At 37.4% G+C, this 23,858-nt stretch overlaps 1 protein-coding gene across 1 annotated transcript; it reads right to left on the reverse strand.

Annotated features, from left to right (window-relative positions):
• Positions 1 to 1,182: 1,182 nt before the first annotated feature.
• XRN4 (exoribonuclease 4) lies at positions 1,183 to 23,325 on the reverse strand. Its single transcript, XM_010279005.3, has 22 exons — positions 22,804 to 23,325; positions 21,492 to 21,594; positions 21,319 to 21,395; positions 20,858 to 21,049; positions 20,564 to 20,683; positions 20,380 to 20,442; positions 20,138 to 20,290; positions 19,822 to 19,986; positions 19,513 to 19,590; positions 13,889 to 13,975; positions 13,493 to 13,573; positions 12,506 to 12,601; positions 6,444 to 6,514; positions 5,300 to 5,428; positions 5,094 to 5,170; positions 4,973 to 5,013; positions 4,806 to 4,880; positions 2,990 to 3,144; positions 2,802 to 2,906; positions 2,643 to 2,718; positions 2,267 to 2,337; positions 1,183 to 2,110 (listed from the first exon to the last, which is right to left on the reverse strand). The coding sequence occupies exons 1-22, from the start codon at positions 23,008 to 23,010 to the stop codon at positions 1,498 to 1,500; spliced, it is 2,835 nt and encodes a 944-aa protein (XP_010277307.1). The 5' UTR covers positions 23,011 to 23,325; the 3' UTR covers positions 1,183 to 1,497.
• Positions 23,326 to 23,858: the final 533 nt, after the last annotated feature.

Below are 23,858 nucleotides of genomic sequence, written 5' to 3' on the forward strand. Positions count from 1 at the left end.
TAGAACATGTAAGTTCACTTTTCTGACAAGAACCTCCCAGAAGGGGTCACCTCTCACTATGAGAGTAGGGCACACTATAAATTGGAATCTGTCATGTATGAGATTGTGCGGTGTGATATTACGTTGGTAGAGGGTTTGAATATATTTTATTGGCAGATGATCCAGACTAAGGTAGACTGGATATGACCTCTCAACAAAATGACCCCTTGGGATCTGGATCATTTGCATTGAAGAGTTGAGGAGGCTTTATAATCAGAGTCCGGATCTGGTCCCAACCCACGGTTCTGGCAGATTCCACATGAATTGGAGGATCTCCTAAGTTAAGCTGTCCCAACATCATCCATGTCTGTACATCTCCCCCATAAAATTACGAGGAAATCTATACTTATTCCACATGCCTCAGCTCACCTCTGAAAATTGGACATGTGGAAAACTGACAACCAAATCAATCGGTATCTTAGAAGTGGTAATCAACCGACCGATGTTCATCAGGACACCGACAGTTGGGGAGGGGGGGATGGTTCTGATTGATGAAAATTCACCATTATCATTGAGGTGTTAATCAAATCAACCGATATCATAGAAATCAGTGTCAGTGCTAATTAATTAACCCATTGTCACGTTGGTGGATTTTATGCAGTTTTTGAATTCAAGCTGCAGCCTGCAGGAATGTAAGACCAAGGTTTTTATTTTTCACCATATAATCTGCACTCCGATAGTGTTGTATAATATTTTTTCCAAGAAAAAATGTTGCATAAGCTTCAAAATATTAAACAATGATGAGTTTTATGCCAAAAATAAATAAAAAGATAAAATAAAACGAATGGAAAAAGAAAGAAAATATTATTTTTCACTGTATAATTTCCATTTCAATAATAATAATAATAATAATAATAATAATAATAAAAAGCATAGCACCTGACTTAATGGTGCCAATCAAATATCAATTTCATGTAAACTTGGGAGATCTACAACCCACAAGGCGCTATACACCGAGCTTCCAACAAGATGATCATACAGCCGCACATGGCACATCACATCTCTAAGCATGATTGCCGTCTCAAAAGTACAAAACATATTCGAGGAGTGCCGAGTTGGAAGCTGTTGGTGGGTAGCACCGTGGCGGATCCGACTCTTCTACATCTCAATTACAATTCAAGCAAATGCAAGGGAAAAACACTCTGAGATAAAGCATCTGAACATCCTTGATTAAATCTTGCCGAAAGTACAATTACACGGTTAATTGAGAAAACAACATTTCCGTTGGTTTGAACTTAACATCCATGGACACCGAAAACAGACCATGTCCCCACTTGAACACCTAATAGATACATTCAGTTCAGAAAGGAACCTTTTGATCAGATGAAAATTTAAAAATGGTCATCTGATGGTTTCCCCAGTAACATTTTTCCAATTACATATGTACTACTACACCTGCCCACAGTTACATCCATCACCTAAAAAAGAAATGAACCGAGACAACATCAAGAATTACTGCTAGCACCCAGCATCTGGTGTTTCTTGTCGCTGTTGTGCTCTCACTTGATAAATCTTCTTCACCTGCTGTTTCTCATAACCTCCAGCATTTCTCATCATTGGTTTATCAATCCAATTAGTGGGTGGCCAAGGAAGCAGAGTAGCATTCTGAACATATGCCTGGTGTGGACTTTGTGAGTACCCAGAATTTGGCATCCTTGGTGGCACACCAGAATGGTGTCGAGCCCTTGAACCTTCTTCAATTGTCAAGGCAGATATTGCACCCCTTAAGCTATAATCTTGATATTGCGACCTGTCCTGCATCCTGAAATTTTGTCTGTTGCCCTGTATGTCGTTGAAGGAGGGTGCTGATCTGGAGCTACTAATGACAGCCCGAGGATGGTGGTAATTCCCGTGGTAATTGGGGTCCTGGATGAATCCGTTTTCATACCCTGAAGGTCCAGCTGGCCTTGGTCTGTTGACCATGTGATTACCTGAAATATTTCGGTGATTTGTTTGTTCTGACCATCCTGAGGAAGTGTAATTGCTGCCTCTGACATTAAGTGTATTCTTGACCAATCGATGGGCTGCTTCTCCTAAATGAGGGCCAGATATTGCACGTGGAACTTGAGGCCTGAGGAGAAAAAACATTAAGTTGATAAGGATTCATTACATTAACTAATTAGTATGAATTATGAAATGATAGTTGAACGATATTTCTGGTGTTCTGGGAACAAAGAAGCAACTACTCCACCATTACACTACTAAAATTAAATAATAAAAAGCGCACCTTTGCTGACGCCTGCCATTATCTTCATGCCATAACACAGGAAAGGGTTTTATGTCATAAGGCTTTAGAAACTGTCCATTGAGGAAAAAATCAAAGACACGTTTTCAAGAACAGAATTAGTAATGCTATTCTAGATCGCAACATACAATAACAAAATGTTCAAAAGAGAACAAAAACTTCGTTCTCCGGCTTTATAGCACTATTGAGGACATTTGCCATGCTGAAAACAAACCCAATTTCATGAAATATCTAATGTAATACAGTGAGGAAAATAGATGAATATGCCCAAGATGTATTCATGCAGATGATGGCTAAAATCTTAAAATCCTATTAACTACAGACTTTTCCAGTAGAGCCAGAGTTGATGCCTGCATACCTTTTCAGGCATGATTACACCATCGGGAGGTTCTGGAATGTGGCGATGCCGCTCAGGATTAATATAAGTAACATCTCTGCATAGCAGAAAAGCGGAACTTGAAAACATGCATACCTTAAGTACAAGAAAACAATGCAGGCAAGTTGACAGAAGACTTACAAGACACTGTTATTCTCGATGTTCTGCAAACCCTTAATTGGGTAAGGAATGGTTTCCCTCAGTCCATTCCTCTCACATAACCATAGGAAGCCATTCATACCCCCACTGCAATAAAGGGATAAAGTAATTAGAAACCGCCCTTTTTTTCCAAATTATTCATACCCCGTCCTAAATCAATACTAACTTACCTGGCATTTATGTCAATTGGGCAACGTGGCAGGGGCATATGATTGCAGCATAGGTAGCAGTAGTCGAGGTAGTACTTAATTTGTCCTGCCAAAGAATGACTTGAATTGACATAGAGCAGATCATACATCATCTGATTTCGAAACTTTTCTTCTTCCTGTATGGACCACAGGATAGATATGCTTTAGTATTGAGACCATGCTCTAAATGTAAATGCTAATAAGTTTCAAGTTTGCTACTCTACTTCATTGTGAATCCTTTCTACCAAAATTGAAAAAAGAACCCCTTCATTGTTGAGATATTCCGGTTTATCTCAACATATCCCCTTCCTTTCTGTTGTTGCCAGCGCTTTCCCGGTCTGAGCTGGAATTTTTTATTAGGAAGGACAGGAAAAGCCCAAAGGCTGCTATCCCAATAGGCCAGCGGGCGGAACGAGGAGAGGGCCTGGCAATCATACCACTACGGTCCAAAAAAGCGTGTTTCCTTCAGATAACAGTAACACACACCGTAGGCCATCCTCGGCCTTCTTCATTTTCGATGAAAATTTCCCTCCCCACTCCTAGATGATTTTTAACACACACCGGGGAATATGTTGAGATATTCCAGTTTATCTCAGAACCCATGGAAATAGAAATATGTCATTGAAGAATTGGGAACATGCAGACATATTAAACCATGCCACCATATATATATATATATATATATTCAATAGACCCAAACTGAACTGGCCCAATAATTAATATAGGGTTTGGATCTGAATGATATGTCTTGATAATAATTGCGTCAGAGTCAACTTTGGTTGTTTATTTATTTATTTATTTATTACCAGCACCAAGAAAGAAATTTATTAAATTAAAAGGAAAAAAGCAAGCATATATTTTGTTGTTTATTACTAAGACACCCTCAGTGTAATACCTAGTTTTCTCATGATGTACTTGTATTATCATATTATTATGTCCAAATGTGCCAAATTTAACAAATAAGTAGGTTTAGTGTCAAATTACAGGTTAAAATATAGCTATCAATTGCAATCAAGTCAGACCCAATAGTCCAAATTACAGATCCTATAAGGTCTGGTTTGGAACTGGTTCTGCACATTTACTTTTCAGGTCACGTCGAAGACCTGGACCAGGCCCTGCCTATTGACAACACTAACTTGGACTGAGTGAGCAACCACCCGATCCAATACAATCTTTATTGGGGAATTAATCCCCCGGGGTAGGAACTTCCTTTTTTCTCATATATCATTCTCTCTCTTTTAATCAATAAAGTTGTCAGAGTAAAAAAGAGAAAAAAAAACTCTTCCCATTGTGCCATTACACCTATGAGCCCTTTTCTTCTCCTTATTTACTTTCTTTTCTAAATTTTCACTGATTTTTAACTGCTTCATGAAGATTGAGAATACTTTGTTCATCTAAACACAAGAATATTACACAATTTTAACAAAATAATATGAGAAAAAAGTGCATTAATGGATAGAAGCTAAACATACCATCATTGATATTTTCATTTTATTGAGTAAACATTTTCATCATTAAGCTACCAGAATATCAGTGTAGCTAAAAAAAGAAATTTTGCCAAGAGTTGATAAACTAGAATTTTATTCACTGATTTACAAAGTATCATTAAAAGGTGAAATTGCAAGTGTCATGATATTTCATATTACTTTTGGGGAAAAGAAAGTTATTTTTCTGCAAGAGATCCAATTTCTTAAGATAATTTATTTTCATTTAATAAAGATAGGTGTAAGTATTGAAGAAATAATTGAAGGGGAAAAAAGAATGAGAAAGGAGAAGAAAGAATCCTCATCATTCACACCGTTAAAGTACTCTCAAGTTTCTCTGTTTCAGCAAGCAATTTCTGCTCATCAATGAATGGTAACTTTGCAACACCCTGTGTTTTGGCAAAGAGATTCAAATATTTCTCATTAGTTTATGCATCTAAAAAGACGAATTATCTATTTGAGATAATAGCCCAGACTATACCTGCCACGCAAAGCGTTTGCCATTCATGTCAATCTGAAAATCTGCATACATAAAGAAATTCAAATGTCTCGAAAAAGAAAATACATTATAAGCATAGATATTAAGAGCCAACCCAATGTACCTGAAGGATAAAAAGAACTTATTGGCGAAGATGGATCAGTCATTAAGGCTCTGTAATGTTCAGGCAGAGCATTGGAACTGCAACATACAAAGAGAAAGATAAGCTTCATCAAAACCTCACACAAAATAAAGAAAAGAGATTCCACTAACCAAATTGAAGAAGTTTAACATTCTAAGATAACTGGAGGGCAAGGAGGAGAAAAAAACCTGGCAGCTGGTAAGGTTCCCATTAGCTGATCAAAAGGCTTAAATGGCTTTCCCAAAAAGAATGTAATTTCTAGATCCGCCAAATCTTTGATGTCGGAAGCGAAGGGAGCATAGTGATATGGATAATACCTGACAAGATGCAGGATCAAATAGTAATCTCTGTAAGTCATCGTCCCTTCTTGTCAATCAATTGTACGATCACATGCATGCAGAATGAGGGAGATCCACTATTGATTTGGAAACCTAAGGATCCCTGGTTAGGGGCCATTAAATAATGAAGTGGCTGAACTAAATGACTTGTTGCTTTGTTTTACTTCATATTTATTCAAGGATCAAAGTATCAATAGTCTGATACGCCGAATTGGGAGTATAAGACTTTAAAATAACATGCTCTTATTTTTTTGAAGTTTTTTTTTTCTAAACACATTCAGGTGGGCCAGTAAAAGGCCTGGTTACCCGTGAAACAGAGGTAAGCCACCAATACAAATATGTATCGGCCAATACAGGTCAATACGTGATGAAATTTTGAACCTTGTATTTATTAGGCTATATCTAGAACTAGAAACTACAATTGAAAATATCATTTTGTAATTTATTTTCATTTACAACCATGGGATATCTCAAGCAATTTCTTGATTGACAAGGGACTTCAATTTGCACTGTGGGAGCGCAAACTTCAAGATTGGACAGTCCTTTCAATCCTATGGGAGGAAAGATTGATGTACTCAAAAACCATTGATTGTAGTTCTAGAGCAGGGGCAGCAATCCATTCCACGATATAGGAGATTTATGGCACTGAGGAAAGGATAATCCAACCCACAAGATTGAAAGGATAATCCAACCCTTTTGGCTACAAGTACCTCCTTGCAAGAGTCCATTGAACCCACCACCACACCCCATCCAAAGTGGCAGCATGGGGGAACCTCATGTTTGCAGCACCCTCAGGAGAGATGCCCTTGTCCTAGCATTAAGTCCTTGTGTAATCCATATTGACATAAACAGATGCCTGTCAAATGTTACTATCCACTACTAATACTATGTCAGATATTTAAACCCAATAGTATAAAGTTTTAAAGAGGATAGGAAAAAGATGAATGAAAGAAGGCAAGGAGGGGTAATTTTCTATCATCTGTTAGAATCTGACCATAACCAAGAGCAGACACCTTGGTAGTAATATCGCATGACCCAGCATAGGCCTTCCACATACTTCAATACCTGCCAACAAACAATTTCTAAGTGGTAATTCCCCAAACATTTAAGTAAAATAAAAGTAACATTTGATAAATATTCTCAGTTGACATGAAATTAAGAAAAAAGATCGAACAAGTTGAAAATGCCCAACAGTATGTTCAAAAGTCCACGTTAATCTTCTTTCCAATAGTAGCTAGTACACTATCACATGTATTAACAAAGAAAAACCTAAACTAAATGATCAAATCCTGAATAAGATCACAATGTCTCAATGGATCATGCAGACTAATTTAATGGCTGGATAGGTAAAGCAGCTTTTTTCAAACCATGGAATCATCTTATATACGAGTATAGTTATGTTACTTGATAAGAATGTGTGTGTGTGAGAGAAAGAAAGAGAGAGAGAGAGAGAGAGAGAGAGCAGCCTCAAACTACTAAACAAAGAACAGGTGGGGAACCCAAATACAAAGACAATGCAAAATACAAAGTAATAAGTATTTTTTTGATAGGAAACGGTAACTTTCGTTAACTTAATATGAGAAGAAATACAACTGTCACCTACAGAGAGACATAAGGTGACCCTTCATCATATAATCAGATTACAAAATAGCCCAAAACAAAGACTCCCGATTAACCCCTTGCTTTGCTAAAGTGCCAGCTAAAGCATTTGCTGACTTCCTAGTCCATTTAAAATGTGCTCCCAGCTCCCTTGTGAGGTTCAATAATTCCCTTACAGGTTGTCTAAGGGACCACGTTCCCAAACTATTTGTTTGCATCCAGCCTATTACTAATTTTGAGTCTCCCTCCACTTCCAGTGAGATCAGGGTTACCAACAGAGCTTCTATCAAAGTTCAGTTTCACATTACACTGCACAAGAGGAGAACAATCCTCTTGAATGGTAGAAGATGACACAGAAGACACTGCTACTATGTTCCAACCTCTAGTCAAGTCACCTTCAGAGACATCCTTGAATAAGTCCAGAGATTTCAGCCATGTATGACCTTGATGGTGATCCCTTCTATAAGTTCAGGAACTGTTTTTTCTTTCCCTTGGAAAACCCTATTATTTCTCTCTTCCCAAACTGCTCACAAGATAGCTACCCTCGATGTTCTCCACATCACCCTTCCCTTCTTTGGTTGTCGGAAGAAGCTAGGGTCAAAAAGATCTGCTACACGTGAGGGAGGATTCCACCTGGAATCAAAGAAAGAGGATAACCAATCCCAAATATTAGTAACAGAAAGACAGGATATTAATAGGTGTTAGCACTCTTCAAGCAAAGGCCACAGACTTCGAAGGTATTAATTTGGTCTTTTTCTTTGAAGCACATCCAAGGTATTAATTTTTTGGAGAACCACTTCCCAACAAAAAGCCCTTACCTTTGGAGGCACTGGAACACGCCAGACTTCTTTAACAGGAAAGGAAGTAACCAAGTTAGTAGGTAGCACCAAATAGGGATGGCAATTTTCTCTATCCCCGCCAGGTACCCGACATGATGGGGTCGGAGATGGGGAATTAAGTTCCCACCCGCCTCGACCCCAATTACATATATTAAATACTATTCATATTAAACATATATTATTATATATATGATCTTATTTATATTATATATACATATACCAAAATATATTTAAAATATCATTTATATTTTAAAGTTTTACTTTATTTTTAAGTATATTTATTTTTCAAAAAATACTGTTAATTAAAAATTTCGGGAATTCGAGTCTCCAGTGGGGATTAGAGTTAGGGACAAGGAATAGGATCCCCACCCTATTGCCATTCATAGCACCAAAGCATTGAAAAAAAGAGAACAAGAAAAGCTGCCTAAAGATGATTCGATTCAAATTCTACTATCAAGACAAGAATGGTCCAAATACAATGAGTTTAGAAGAGAAAACAATTCATCTGTTGATCCCACTTTTGAGTCCTTCAAATCCTTAATCCCAGATCCTATGAATCCCAAAAAACACGAAAAGAAGATATAACCTTAAATTTGTTCAAAGAGAGGGAACAGATGATTGGGAATCTATCCTTGAGAGGAGAGTCCCCAATCCAAGTGTCCTCCCAAAAAAGAACCTTATTACCCAAGCAAGCATCATACCTAATGAAAGGGGAGAAAACAGACAGGACACCAACAATGTCTTTTCCACAGGGAAGAACAACAAGCCCTAGGATTGATACTAGCATCCCATCCATTAGCTGCCAATCCATGGACACTTTCTATCACCCTATGCCATAAATTTTCTTGCTCCTTAGGAAATCTCCACAGCCATTTACCTAATAACACTATGTTTCATAGTCTAATATTTCTGATCCCTAAGCCCCCTTTATCTTTTTTTTCTAGAAACCACTTTCCATTTCACCGAATGATCCTCTTTAGAATCCCTAGGTTCCCAAAGAAAGTCTCTCATTACCTTTTCAATCCAATCCACAATCTTAACAAGCAATTTGAAAGTAGAAAAGAAGTATACCAGCAAATTTGCTAGTGTTGACTTGATTAAAGTGATTCTACCCCCTAAAGAGATGTAGTTCCTTTTCCTCCCTGCTAATCTCTCAGAGAATCTCTCCAACAATGGGTACAATAAGCTTTCTAACCATGGATTTCCTCCTAATGGTAGGCCTAGATACTTTAAAGGCCAATCACTTATCTCACAACCTAGAGTTCTAGCCAAAGAAGCTACAGCTTCTTGCCTATTGACCCCAGCTACACAACTTTTATTCCAATTTACACCGAAGTTGGAGACCCTTTCAAAATCGTTTGCAAATTGTAGGTGGGTAACAACTACTTCCCACCCTACTCTCCACCCTCTAACTTAAGTTTTTGTAATCAGCTCTAAAAATCTGGACACTCAAAACATCTACTATTAGAGTGAACAAGAAGGGGGAAAGAGGGTCCCTTTGTTTCAATCCTCTCTTTGCAAGGAAAAAGTCCTTGGCTACCCCATTAACCAGAATGGAGTAACAGCAAATAGACACAACCCTTGACCCAATTACACCGTCTCTCTCCAAACCCTCTATTTCTCAAAACTTCAAGCAAAAATCCCCAGTCCACCAAATCATAGGCCCTTTCCAAATCAAATTTGCAAATCAGCCCCTTTTCTCCTCGTCTTTTTCTGTAATCAACACACTCATTGGCAATAAGTATCTTATCAATAATTTGTCTTCCTGAAACAAAAGCTCCTTCATTCGGAGAAATCAGGGATGGTAGTACTGTTTTGGTTTTCATGGCTAAAACCTTAGAGATTACCTTATACATACTACCAATTAGGCTTATGGGCCTAAAATCCTTTGGGTGACTTCCATCCACCTTTTTAGGAATCAAAGTTATAAATGTAGCATTAGCACCCGAATTGAAATCCAACATAGGTCTTTCTTTAAAACTTGAGAGAACAAACAAAGAAGGAAACACATCTTTCAATAAAAGCTCGCAACCCAAATATCTTCCCAAAATCTAATCCAACATAGCATTAGTACCAGCAGAAGTTTGCATGATCTTTGACCATTCTACTTTCTCTTGGCCTACAAAAAGAGGGAATGTGGAGATTCGCTCGCGCCGCCCTGATCTGGACTCTTTGGGAAGAAAGGAATGCTAGAATTTTTCAAGAAAAGGAAAGGAGCAATCAAGAATTGAAAGGTTGTGTGTTGCATAGGGCAATCCTTTGGCTGAAGACTGGAAATCTTTCATCAATTCTCTTTTAATGACCTTTGGAGAAATTGGTCAGCAGTAGTGAGGTGTTCACCCTTAAAGGACAAGTTAATTACAAGCCGGTCTCCTCCATCTGAAGGTTCACTGGAGTTGAACTTTGATGGAGGTAGCATGGGTAATCCAGGATTATCCGGAATGAGGGGGTGTTCTAAGAAATGAGAATGGAGAGATTGTCTTGCTTTATCGGGTCCTTTAGGAGTTAGAGACTCTATCAGGGCAGAGCTATTAGCTGCTGTACAAGGGGTGCAATTTGCAAACCAGTTGGGGGTACAGAATCTGATAATTGAAGGGGATTCCAAGGTGGTGGTGGGCTGGTTGAAAAATCCTGAAGATGCTATATGGTGCTACAAGAACGGAATGAAGAAATTCAGTTGGTTGACAAGGAATATGTTGGTCTCTCTACAGTGGGTGGGGAGATCAGAAAATACCTTGTCCGATGTGTTAGCCAAGCAAGGGGTAAATAGGGAAGAATTGTTTTGGGCTCAGCTGTGATTCCTATCTTTTTTCCTAGTTTAATTGTACGATTCTAGGAGGGGCTGCAGCTCACGCCTTACTGATAAAAAAAACATCCTTCCAGTAACTTGTGATTCTCCTACTACCTCAACCCTTTAAATCCAAGAAAGCAGAGCAAAAAAACGAAACTTTTGCATAGGAAACACACAGACAGGCTGGTTTATCCAAATGAGTGACAGGCTAAAACTGAAAAGCATAGTTGCAGATCCAGCATTAATAACAACCTAGCATGTCCCAATTCACACAAAGATATCTAGTCAAGAAGAATTCCCCTCCACCTTTCCTTTACCTTGAGAAGAATGTAACATTGATCAGCACTATGTATTTAACATCACATGTTTATTTCATGTTTGTTTTTCCATTTGTCTTTGTTATGTAAAATCACTAACTTTTTAAGGAGTCCCAGGGATGACATTAAAATGGATGAGTGGTGAGACTAGCAGAGATACAATAAAAATAAGCAATTACAAGGAAATTAAGAGTTAGTAAAAATTTGTTAGAAGGCAAGTAGATTGACATGATTTGACCACAGATAAATCAATAACAATGAATGCAGCAGTGAGGAACTGAGGATTAAGCTTCTTAAAGGAGGATCAAAATGAATTATAGTTAAAAGAGAGAACAATACCAATATTGTGCATACACCATAAAAAACATCCCATGAACATGGAGGTTTATCATATTACTCCATGAGAAAGGAGGCCTATTTCCTAAGGCCTCTCCTTTTTTCAAAAGTAAAATGATACTTAAATATCTCTCCATGACAATAATTCTTAAATTTAAATTCTTCAAAGTTTTGAGTAGGGATGATAAAATCTGTCTGGGCCTAAAATGCATGGCCTAGACAAGTTTTTAATCCAAGACAAGATACGTATATATATGGCAAGGCACTCCTAATGGGAGGACCCTACCCAAAAGAAAGAAAGAAAGGAAAACCATAACTGTACAAAGAAAATAGCAAAGTAGAACAGGACCCTAGAGAAGTTCTCTCCACTCTACTCCATAGCCTGCTGACTTGGTTTAACACAATTTGTAAATTACCCAAGGAGAACATCAGATGCAAACCCTGGAGCAAAGAGAGAAAAAGGTCGGCTCTGATAGAAGTCCCATTACCAATGGGACCTCAATAAACCAATAGGATATTATCCCATCATGCCCTCTGAAAGCATAATAACCCCTCCTCAAAAATATAAAGAAAAACAAAGAACTCATGATCTGTCTGGATTCCCAAGGGAAGCAACTGTCAAAGTTCAATTCTATAACTCCTTGAGAAAGGGAGACCAATTTGTAGAAATAGAATGGCAAAACAACTGGGAACCACCATGCCACACTGGATATAATCTTTTAAACCTTGTAAATTCTTTAAACCACAAAAGGAAGAGTGGAATTCAAACATCCATGTCTCAAACCCCACCTTTGGTTCACCACTAGGAAATAAGCTACCTTGCTGCTCTTTCACATCTTATAACACTGTCTGCAAAGTAATTATATGCCTAACTTTCAAATATATACCACACTTTCAGCAAGGTGCACTAGCATTGAACTTCTATGTAAAATAGATGTGCAAGTGCAACCTACCTAGCCAATTATGTCTCCAACATATTAAACAGCAAGATGCTCAAGATGATGGATCTGAAGTTACAGAATACTTCTAAATGAACATACAGATAGATGTGCATGTAGTTTCTTTAACATGCCAAGATCATGTGAAGTAGGTGCATAACAATAATAAAGCAAGAAAAAGCAATTACCAACATTGATCAAGTTACTATTTACTAACAATAATTTAGAATACTTACAACATCTTTTCTAGTTTCATCAATCTTCTCTGGGTCTGATAAATCGAACTTCTCAATGTAATACCTCTCTTTATATCCAGGCTCCCCTAATTTCACCTGAGAAAGAAACATCATAACCCCTTTAAGCATCCATCATGGGCAAAACTTATCCATTAGTCCAGTATGTTGTTTACATTTGAGCAGATGTTCCAGCAGGCTGAAAAACATTGGAGCATATGCATTGTGGTGCTATATGAAGTGCAACTGTGCAAGTATCAAAAAGAATATAATTCAAGAAAAATCCAAGCAATAACAGTTGATGGAGAAAGCATTACTGATAAAAGCACATCCCATACCATAAGTACATGTGACATCCATAAGCCCACAAATGGAATCTGAGAACATGGTGGAACTTTTTAAAAATTTACAAAGTGATTCGGAAGTAGTTTGTCAAGTTCTTGGAAGCAGACATTTATGTTGCAGTTTCCATGGACAGCCAAAATGTATATAATTTAATAATATCTCTATGCTCTTTTACCAATCAAATAAACAAGATACATGTAATTCAGAAAGCAATTCTACACAATAAAAGGATCCTTTAAAATCCCAAGCTACATTATCAATATCACATACATGGAAGAACTAAGATTTGGTGATTCAAGCAAAGTGTGCGAAAGAACCAGAGAATAAATTTGGGTAAAGTTAGCTACAAAGTAGGACTTTATCACCCCCAACAGCTAAATTGAGTAACCATTTTCTACACAAAGGTCAATAAAAGACTAAAATACAAGCCTTATATATGTACTATGACTTCTCCTATAAACATAACTAAGTTCATAAAACCATATATTTTGTTGCACCACCAAATAAAATAAAATACAATGTAAATTTTCTTGCACTCTGTTGAAATGTATTGGCACATAAGATATTCACGAGATTAAGCATGCTGACCAAACGAGTGTCCATCCAATCTACACCCTTTGAATAACAATAAAGGATATGGCTAACCTTGTCCACAGTCAAACTTGGTGGCTCCTCAGAATTCTCTCTCTTCATTTTAAGCTTCATCTCTTCACTATTCTCTAGTGCCTGAAATAGAATTAAGCAATAAGTGCATCGAAGACATTCTATTTCTGACTGAAAATAAGAAAATGAAATTGAACAAGGAAAAATGAACTAGGGATGACTATCCACTGTGTAACAGAAGTGTACAATCACTGGTCAATCAATGACTTCAAATCTCTTGAAAGGATTTGATGAAGACATACCAAAAGATGCAAACTTAGAACCAATATCATGCCTAAGAATCTTTAGAATATTCCATTGATTCCAACGGAAACAATTATAAAGTAGAATGCACAAGAACATTTTTTACACACAGACAATGTGGAGCAAGCAAATAACCTGTTGAATTCGAGCCCGCTTCTGAAAGATCTGATCTTCATACACTGCAACAGACTGAATAAAATGTTCTACCCTCTCCAGTAATACCTAATACGTGAAATTATTAACATTAGGACATACAAACATCTAAAGCAGCAGCGCTTTTGATCCAATAAATATATCACTACAAACAACCAAAAAGTAAATAATAATAACAACAACAACAATAATAATAATAATAATCTAAGCCTTATCCCAACTATAAGGGATAAGCTATATAAATCGTGTTTTTCCATTCCATTCTGTTTAATGCCATATCCATTGTTAAACTATGAGCACTTAAATCATTTCTTACTACTTCAACAACAGAAAAGTAAATAATAAGAAAACAAAATGGTAACTTTAAGTGTTTTGTTTAAAAAAAAATAAGGGGGAATGACGGTTCAGCCCAGGGTCAGAATTTTTAGGCCCAAAGTACAGTTGGGGTGGGTGCCAGCTCGGAATTGATGCCAATTCACGGGCGGGCATTGGTGTGTGGAGTGGGAGTTTTTGACATTTTGAATGTTAATAGCTCTGCAGTGGAAATCAGAAAACTGCATTGGGCCTGTTCGTACTTCTCCAAAAAAATAATGTATTTAAAACAAGGATTGCCATTCCATTCTGTTTACCATTCGAGAAGAAAGGAAATGTCTTCAAGCCTATCAGATCAAATGAGAGGTACCTATAACAAAAACTCAATCAATATTTGTTGCAAAACCAAACAAATCACAGATCAAAGCATGACCTAATTCCAATTAGGTTACAAACCCTAGATCTGAAATCATTAGAAAAACAGTAACACCCAATAGAGAGTAGGAGAGAGGTGATGTTCAAATCTTGAAGCTATCATCAACTCAACTAATCTTTTTGCCACAACTATATGGGATTATGTTGGTTGACTGTATCCGCCATTCACTCTGTTCAGTGCTTTATGCACTATTATGGCCTTATGGACCCTTAAATCACCTCTCACTACTTTAACCAGTGTCCTTTTTTTATCTGCCCCTAGCACTTGTAGACCCCTCAACTTGTAAGTTGTAACAGATCACTTCTTCTTACTGGTTCTTTGCACGTTAGCAAACCATCTTGAAGCTAATAATTTTTACCTAGGAAAAGTAAGGTTTTGTGAAAAGAGATAAAGATAACACCACCAAAGGGAAAGATGGGAACCCCCATCCAGTAAGGGACTGTATTAATCCCCACGGACACTACAAAAGTCGTATTCCCAAATGGATGTATTCTTATAGTTATTTGTTCACCACAGCCAATGAGCCTATTCTGCCCACCACTCAACATCTCATCCTTCCTAATATCATTATTTTCAAATATTATGTAATTCCTTTCAGTCCAGATAGACCAAATTATAGAAGCAGGAATTTATTTTTATCAGTAACAGAATCAGTTCATTAATGATAAAAGGATAGGTACAAGGCAGGGGAGATAAACTCTCTTAGCTCCTCCAAAATTAAAATATAAAGCTTACATGTAAGCGAAGAACAATTGATTTCATCCCACCCCTTGTTTAGCTAGTGCATCTGCAAATGAATTAGCACTCCTCTTTACCCATTGAAGCCTCACTGTCATCTCTCGGGTCCACCATTTGAAGATTCTCTTCTCGTTTAGGCAATTCCACATTCTGCTTTCCTCTTTCTGCAACCAATCTATCACCAGTTTCGAGTCTCCCTCAATAATTAACCTCCTTAAGTTGAGCTCCTTCGCCTTTTTGACACCTTCTAAAACAGCTAGAACTTCAGCTCAGAGAGAGTCTTCTTCCCCAATTGGACCTGAGAACATAGCAATAATCTCACCCTCCTCATTCCTAAAGACCCCTCCAATGCCTGAAGGGCCAGGATTTCCTTTGCTGCTACCATCAAAGCTTAGCTTTAAGAACCCAGGAGTTGGAACAGTCCATAATGAATGAACATTCTTCTTGGGAGCTGACCAAGTCACTTCCTTCCAATTATTCAGCAAGCTGTTGTGGATACATCTTCAAATAGCTTCTAAGATTTTACCCATAGCAGCACCCTTGTGGTGATTAGTTCAATTAGTGCCCCTTTAGACCTTTCCTTGTTAAAAATTATGTTATTCCTTTCCTCCCAAACTGTCCAACAGACTGCTGCCCATGTACTTCTCCATACCACCTTTCCCTTCTTCTTTGTCCAACTGCCAACAGCAGAGCCAAAGAGACCTTGAACATCTAGTGGGGGAGTCCATCTGCAACCATACAAAGAGAAAAACCATTCCCAAATAGAAGACACAAAAGAACAGGAAACTAATAAATGATAGCAGGACTCGCCATCAGCTTTACAAAGAACACACCAAATAGGAGATAAGCACCAAAAAGGCTTCTTTCTTTGAAGGAGATCGCCAGTGTTAATCCTTCCCAAATAGGCTTCCCAACAGAAAGCCCTAATTCTAGGAGGAATCGGTTTACCCCAAACTTCCTTAACTGGAAATGTTTACCCAACATCATCAGAATCCAGAGCTTCAATTAAGCTCAAATGTGATTCATGTTACGAAGGTTTTCCCAAGGCTGAAAGATGGTCTGGTGGAAGCTGGGCCGACCAACAAGTATAAAAGGATCTATAAAAGAAGAGGAGTAAAACCCAGAACCCAGAGTCTTGAGAGTCATCGTTTGGAATCTTCACTTTCACCTGATGGGGCTAGAAAGTTTATTCCTCCTGTGGTTTCTCAAATGTAAGAGTCAAAAAGGTCTTGACTTGTGAGGGAAAGCAAGTAGGGATGGATCTTCTGTAGGAAAGGCTTCTGTTGAGGTGAGGTTGGAGGAAAGGGTTATTAAGAAAGGAAGCATGGGCTTGGTAAGTCTTTGGGTTTGTTTTTCCTAGGAGGAGAGGACTTCACTAGAAGAGCTTTTGAGGCATTTGAAAGGAAGAGGAGGGAAGAAATTTTGAGAAAGGCTTCCAAGCGTTAGGGGGAGAAATTTGGGATGAGGATGGAGGCCTAGTTTGGTGAGGTGGAAGATTGACCTGTGTTTAGTAATCTTGCATGGTTGATGCTGTGATTGATGTGCAAAAGTGGCTTCTCATTCTATTTTTTCTCCTGCTTTGCTGTTGTAGGCGGGTAGTAGGAGTCGTTGTTGGGTCTGGGGGTGTAATCTTAACACCTGCCTTTATTCATCAAAAAAAAAAAATCTTAACACCTGCCTTTAGGTTGTACTCAGTTTTTTTTAATAAATTTTTATTGTTACTTATCAAAAATAAATGATAAGGGAATACAACCAGAGGTGATAAGTCATCACCCAAAATGAAAAAAGAAAAGCTCACCACCCTTGATACTACACTTAAAAATACAATTTTGGGCCTCCACCCAGGATTTTACATAAAGTTAAATCTCCCTCCTAACTCTTCCCACCTAAAAACCTTCCCCTAGTAAGTCTCTATCATCCCCAAAAATCTTAAAACACTTACAAAGTAGAAATAGAAAAATTCTTTTCCAATTCGAAGAATGTTTTTCATGCAAAATTCCTCCCCTCCCAAGAATCACAGCCCTCCTTTCCCCACCACCCTCACTTGGTCTATGACCACCTCATCAACTTGCCCTTGGTTTGTATCACCCTTTTCATCATCTTCACTCCCTTCTTCTGACTCTTTTTGAAGTAAATCATTTCCTTCTCCATGAGAATCAGGAATCGTTTTCCCCTTGCTCTTCTCAGTCTTACTGTGATCTTTAATAACACAACTGTTCTCATCACCTCTCTGAATTTTATTTTTGGTCTTCACTCCCCTCTTCTTATAGGCCCTCTTAAACCTATTACAATGACCTGCCCCCAAGAGACCATCCTTCAAACGATGAAAAACTTTGGTGGCATGAATTAAGTGTCTGTTATTTGTTCCTTTAGATTTTTTTCAGGTTCTCCAGTGGGATATTGTCATTAGATGCCCCTTCTGCCACTTCCTTGACCCTTTTCGTCCCAAGTTGACCCCTAATTTGCCCACAAACACCTGTAGTATTTCCTCAGTTACAAATCTCTAACTCTCCTTCCAGAATATTAGGTTCATCCTGACTCACCCCTTCTTCCTTTTCCTCAACATGAGTATAACCAACTTTTGCAAGCTCAGTAAATCTAGACTTAGAAAATGAGACAGCATCATCCTCCTTAATACGAGCATTCTTCTGCTTCAATCCACCTCCGAATCAAGCCAGGTTCCCCTTCTTCTTGATTATCTGACACCACTGACCTAGAAATGGCAGAGGTTGTCTCATCTGGATCATCCGTACTAGAGAGGATTTTCGTGACCCCACCCAAAAATTCTGCTCCTTCCCTCCTCGTTAAAACACCTTGCGTCTTTTCTTCATCCAACACTCCAGTGTTTTAAAAGCGCAAGGCGCAAAAAAGGCGCAGGGGTCAATTTGCGCCTAAGGCGCAAGGTGAGGCGTGCGCCTTTTTAAGCAAGGCACAAAAATTAAAAAAAAAATCTAAAAAATCAAAAATGTCAGAAAAAAAAAAAAAAAAAAAAAAACAAAAAATGCAAAAAAAAAATATTAAACATAATATTAATAAAAATATAAACTTAAATTTTAAAATAAATGTTTTAAAAAACCTATTATCTAAAATTAAAATACATAAACATAACATGTACAGCATATTCAAATGAGAATTTTAAAAAAAAATCAACATATAAAACATCTTCAAGCATGTAAAACCCACAATCTCTTTTTTTTCTCAATTGCATTACTTCAAGTTGCTAATGTGATGTAAAAAATATTACATTCTAGATTCTACGAGCCGCCTTGTGCCACACCCCTCGAAGCAAGCCCAAAAAGTCCATGTTAAAGTCTTAAATTAGTTCTCACACAAAAAAAAATAATGGTTGTATAGTTTTAATTGCTTTTTAAGAAGATATTTTTTTAGGATGAATGAATGAACAACATTACCAAATAAGGGGTTCTCAAAAGCCACTAGACTCAAAGAAAGCAAAAAAGAGCCAAATTTTCAAAAGGCGCATACCTAGGCACACCAGGCATGCGCCTTTTGAAAGGGCTGCACCTAGGACCTGGGCGAGGCAACTACCCTAAAATGCGCCTTGCCTGTATGCCTAGGTGTGCCTTTTAAATCACTGCAACACCCTAATTGGCTAATTCTTCTTTGAAGATGAATATCAACCCTAATTTATCTGACACCCTAGTTCAAAGAAAACTTCAAGAAGTGGAAAATTTTGAAATAGTGCAGAAGTATAACAAAAACTGAAAATTTTACAAAACAACCAAAGAAAATTTAAAGGACATTGCAAACCATGGGCATGGGATATGCTTAAGCAAAATGTACCCTGGTAATATAGTTTATTGTAAGAGAGTTTCAATAATTTCTTTATTTAATAACATTTATTTTAGTGCCCATCCTGATCTAAATCAAGGAGCTACAAGAAATGATGATTTGGTTGTGATTGTCTAGTTAGGGCAGGTATTAGTTTTTACAATTCAATTCCCTTCTGGAAAAATTAAGAGAAAGGAGATAAAGAATAATAAATAAGCAAAACATTGTTTACAGTAAATAACTGCAAATTAAATCTTAATCACAGTTTATGCCATTTAAGAGATGGAAATATAAGCTGCAACAGTACCACAAGATAAATCTGAGGGATTACCTCACCCGCATCTGTCAGATAGCCACCCATGGCAGTAAACTCCCTTTTGTAGACATACATCAGTAGATTTATAGCACCCTGAAGTTGCAACAGAGAACTCTTTATCATAAGAAAGCAAGATAATAAGTTCATTAGAAATAAACAAAGCCTAAAACTAGAAGCATATCTGGCTCATTTAGTAATACAGTTAAATGAAAAAATTAAAAAAAAAACAAGTTAATATTTTTAATTCCTAAGATAAGTAAACAACGAATATCCAGATGCATTGATTTCATTATTAGATCTGGAGACTGTAAAACTACTACATACCTCACGGATTTCCAATGTGGGCATATGTGGAAGAAAGTCATTCCCAACAAAGAAACAAATAAAAACAAAATCATCCACTAGTCGTTCAAAGTTTATTGAAAAAGGAGCGTCTGGAATCTCCAAATCATACTGTAAATATTCTCGCAACACCCAGATGTTGAGGAACTGTCCACACAATGAATAAGTAGAAGCTTAGAAAGTGCCCAATAGTTGTTCTTTGTTCTAGAGAAATAAGCTTAAAAACAACCATAAAAGCAGAGCAAATGTACCAATGTTTCTCTCTTTTACAGATAGAAATTAAAGAGAAAATGCTAACCTGATATTTCTTTTTGTGAATTGGTGTGGGATCTATGACCTTCTCATTTGAATTTCCATCTTCTTCACCAAGCTTGCCACGACACTCAGCTGCCAGATGACCAACTTGACCACAAAGGAAGCATTTCTCTTGTTGCCCTGGAAAGGAGATCACCTGTAGAGTCAGGTAGTTCCTCAGTCTGACATTAATAAGTCAATAAATTATAGATAGTGGGAGTTATGCAAAGAACAATATCCACTAACCTCCCTTAATATTGAGAAGTGAACCTCATGAGTAGCAAGAGACAGCATAATCAAGTCTGCATCCTGAGAACAAACAAGCAAAAAATAATTTCTGCCTTTAGTGATTAAAAGAATAATCATTTTTGTCTTCTTTTTTTCTTTTTTTTTTGTGGGGCAGTGTTAATGTTCACAATGACACACTTACCAAGCCATACAGACAATGTCGTGTGTTTGGATCAAAACCAGGAAGATTGCGTTGCAACCGGATGTAGGACATGATTTTGTGCTCACCCTCGCCAGGAACATTGGAATCAGAAAGAATAACCTTCAAATAATCACCCAATGCAGCCCCATGAATAAATTTAGAGAGAGAGAAGTATCCTGAAAACCAAAGTATTCGGAAAAAAGAAAACCATAAAGGATTACTCCATGTGCAGGAACCATCCATCCTGAGAGACTATGGAGATAAAATATCCATTCAAGGAATGCAAGTTCAAACCTTGGTACCCCACCACCCTCGGTTGTGGTTCAGCCTAGACTGTATGTAATATTGAAGCGCTACAGACAAGACAACCATAAATTGAGTTCCAGGAGTAATAACATTCAAATCAGATGTTTCAGGCTTCTCCTTAGCACACAGATTTCTCCCCTCTGCCTCAAACTCCTTCCTCAATCTTTCCTCTTCAGCCTCCTACCATACAAATACATAAGCAGAAGTTTACCTTTTTATCCACCAGTTAAGATTTAAATAAAGGACAGTGATTTGTGAGCATCCCATTTTGATAAAATGGGCACATCACAGTGAAATGAAAATACAAAAGTTAATAATGAGAGTTTCCCTGATCTCTTAATAAAAGATGTAGTCTTTTTTTGATAATTAGGGTCGTCCCCTTTATCAAAAATGGGATATACCCAAATCATACACACCCAAAAATAAAACAAGATACCCAGAATACTTACTGCCTCAGCAGCATCTTTTGCAGCTCTGAAGCGCCTTGAACGCTGTTGATTCATTTTAGCCCTTGGTGCGACCCCATCTGCCAAGAGTAAGCCAAAAATAAGAATGGTGCAAGATTTGACCAAAGAGAAAGCACGCTTGAAAACCTAGCCCTCAATTCTGATGTGAAGCCTACCTATTGCCATATAAAGAAGCTTTCTTGGGCGAACCAACGAGAAGAGATGATCAATGTAATCAAATATTGATTTAAATACATCATCATATGTGGCAGGTGCAGGCTGCATGTTATGAGAATACAATGTCCTCAGGAATCAAGTGAGAAGTGAAATAGAAATTTGTTTAATTGAAAAAAGGGCCATCACCCAATGATGGCCCCAGCTATCCATGGTCTTGAAAAGGGTAGAATGGATACAGAGTTGATTAGTTTTTCACATTTTATAAATACTTGTACAATCTCAATAACTAGTTGTAGAAAACATGTCTACAGTTGCAACAAATGTTAGAGCCTTAGAGGGGAAAATTGCATCTACACCTAATTTCCCATTTGTTTTCAAGTTATAGTACTATACCTAGCAGCATTTGATCTGGTGGCATGACCACAAAGATAGAGAGAGATTCTCCCTGGTGCCAAATACCTTGATAAACCCATGGGAAGCTGAACCCCAACCTTTAGATTAACTCCTGCATTCACCATATTAACCACCAACCTGCTTCCAATTGATCTAGTCTTTCCAACTAAATAAATAAATGTCCCAGTTCCACAGTATTCTGTCAAAAACCTGTATCTTCCAAAATAGTCTAAAAAAAATATCTCCTCTTGTAGGGGTTCCCCCCTGCTTTGTATATCTCCTCTTGATCACCCCCCCCCTTTTTATTAATAAATTCTGGTTAAATTTTCTCAAAAAAAAAATAGTCTAAAAAAAGGTGCTTCAAATCATTGCTTTTTTTTACTTTAGACCTGTTCTAAAAAACGTTTAGGTATTTCAAATTGTTTGTTGACAAGGGAAAAATCAAGAAAAACCTATGAATTGTTTGTTGACAAGGAATAAATCATGTTCATTATTTTACTGTCAACCGTATAATCTGCCAAATATCTTAAATTCATAGCTCCATAATTTTCCCCTCGGATGAAACTTCCAGGAGCTCGTTTAGAGATCCATTCATCCTTTTGCTAATATGTACGCAAACTAGTTGAAAGTTTTTCATAGATAGATACAAAAACCCTAAAGAACTAGGCAAATTAATAATCTCATTATATTTCTCGGATGCCTGTGTCAAACCCATGTTTTTTCTTTACATTAATTAATTGACCACATTATGTCCTTACCAATCGCAATTAAGTGCTGAATTCTTGAATGATTATATCATTTTGATCTGTCCTTCAAACTAAATTCCGCAAAGTAACATCGACCATTACATGTAATTCCAAGTTGATCTCTATTACTTATCGCCGGCAACTAAGAACGAAATTATGGACAAGACCCTACCTTTCCTTCAGGGTGAAAGCAAGGATGAATGATGCCGTTCATGTCCAAGTAAAGGTTGTCGAATTCAATGTCGTTGGGATTTGGTTTGGAGACGTCGATTGGTAGAAGCACACCGTTTGCGTCCTCCGACGGCTCTTCTTCAATTACGTCGGAGATCGAGAGAGGGTACCGATCCGCAAGCCATCGGTAGAAGGCCGGAACTCCCATAATTCCTCTTTAAAATCTTGCAGATGCGTTTGCAAAAAAATAACGAAAAAAAGATGGATTAGGGCTTTGCAGCGTCAGAGAAACAGCTAGCTCCCTCTCCTCCTACTGCGAGAACTACGGGAGATAGTTTTCAGAGAATAGATGTGGATCGAAACGATAAATTCATGGAAGATCGACAAAGAATGTAAAAAAACGGATTAAAAGGCTTCTAATCGGTGCGATTTAGATGGACTCGTTGAAGATGAAAAAATATTTTCTTTTGGCAGAAAGATGGAAGATGAAATTGGGGAATATTACGGAGATGCGATATGCGATAATTTGATGTTTGTACGTGCAGGGTATTATTGTAAGGGTAAAATACAAAAACCTCCCATCAAGTTAGAAACAATCATAAAAACCTCCTCTCTAGTTTTACTTTAATAATAAAACTCGATAAAAACCTCTCTTCCGTCACTGATTCGCATAGATACCGTTAAAGTTACAAAATTTGCCTTATTAATTGTCAACTGTCATTATAATATTTCAAATGGTAAATTTTTTAAATTACCTTTGATTATTGTCTAATGTTACTTACAATTGATTAAGTATATTCTTATTGTTTGATTATTGTTTAATGCTAGTGACAATTGATTAATTCTACCCTAGGATCCATTAATATTTCATCACATGTGATATATTATTCTTTGAAAAATCCAATTTTATCCTTCATCCTTCTCTTTTTCCCTTCTTCTTCTTCTCCTCTTTCTTCACCATCTTCTTCAAGAGACCCACCAACACCTCCTGCTAATCTGTCGATGAAAACCCAAAAGCTCCACTCTGTGGTGAAGAGAAAAATGATGATTAACCCT

The sequence above is a fragment of the Nelumbo nucifera genome, chromosome 4, assembly GCF_055504915.1.
Source record: "Nelumbo nucifera cultivar China Antique chromosome 4, China Antique-T2T, whole genome shotgun sequence".
NCBI lineage: Eukaryota > Viridiplantae > Streptophyta > Magnoliopsida > Proteales > Nelumbonaceae > Nelumbo > Nelumbo nucifera.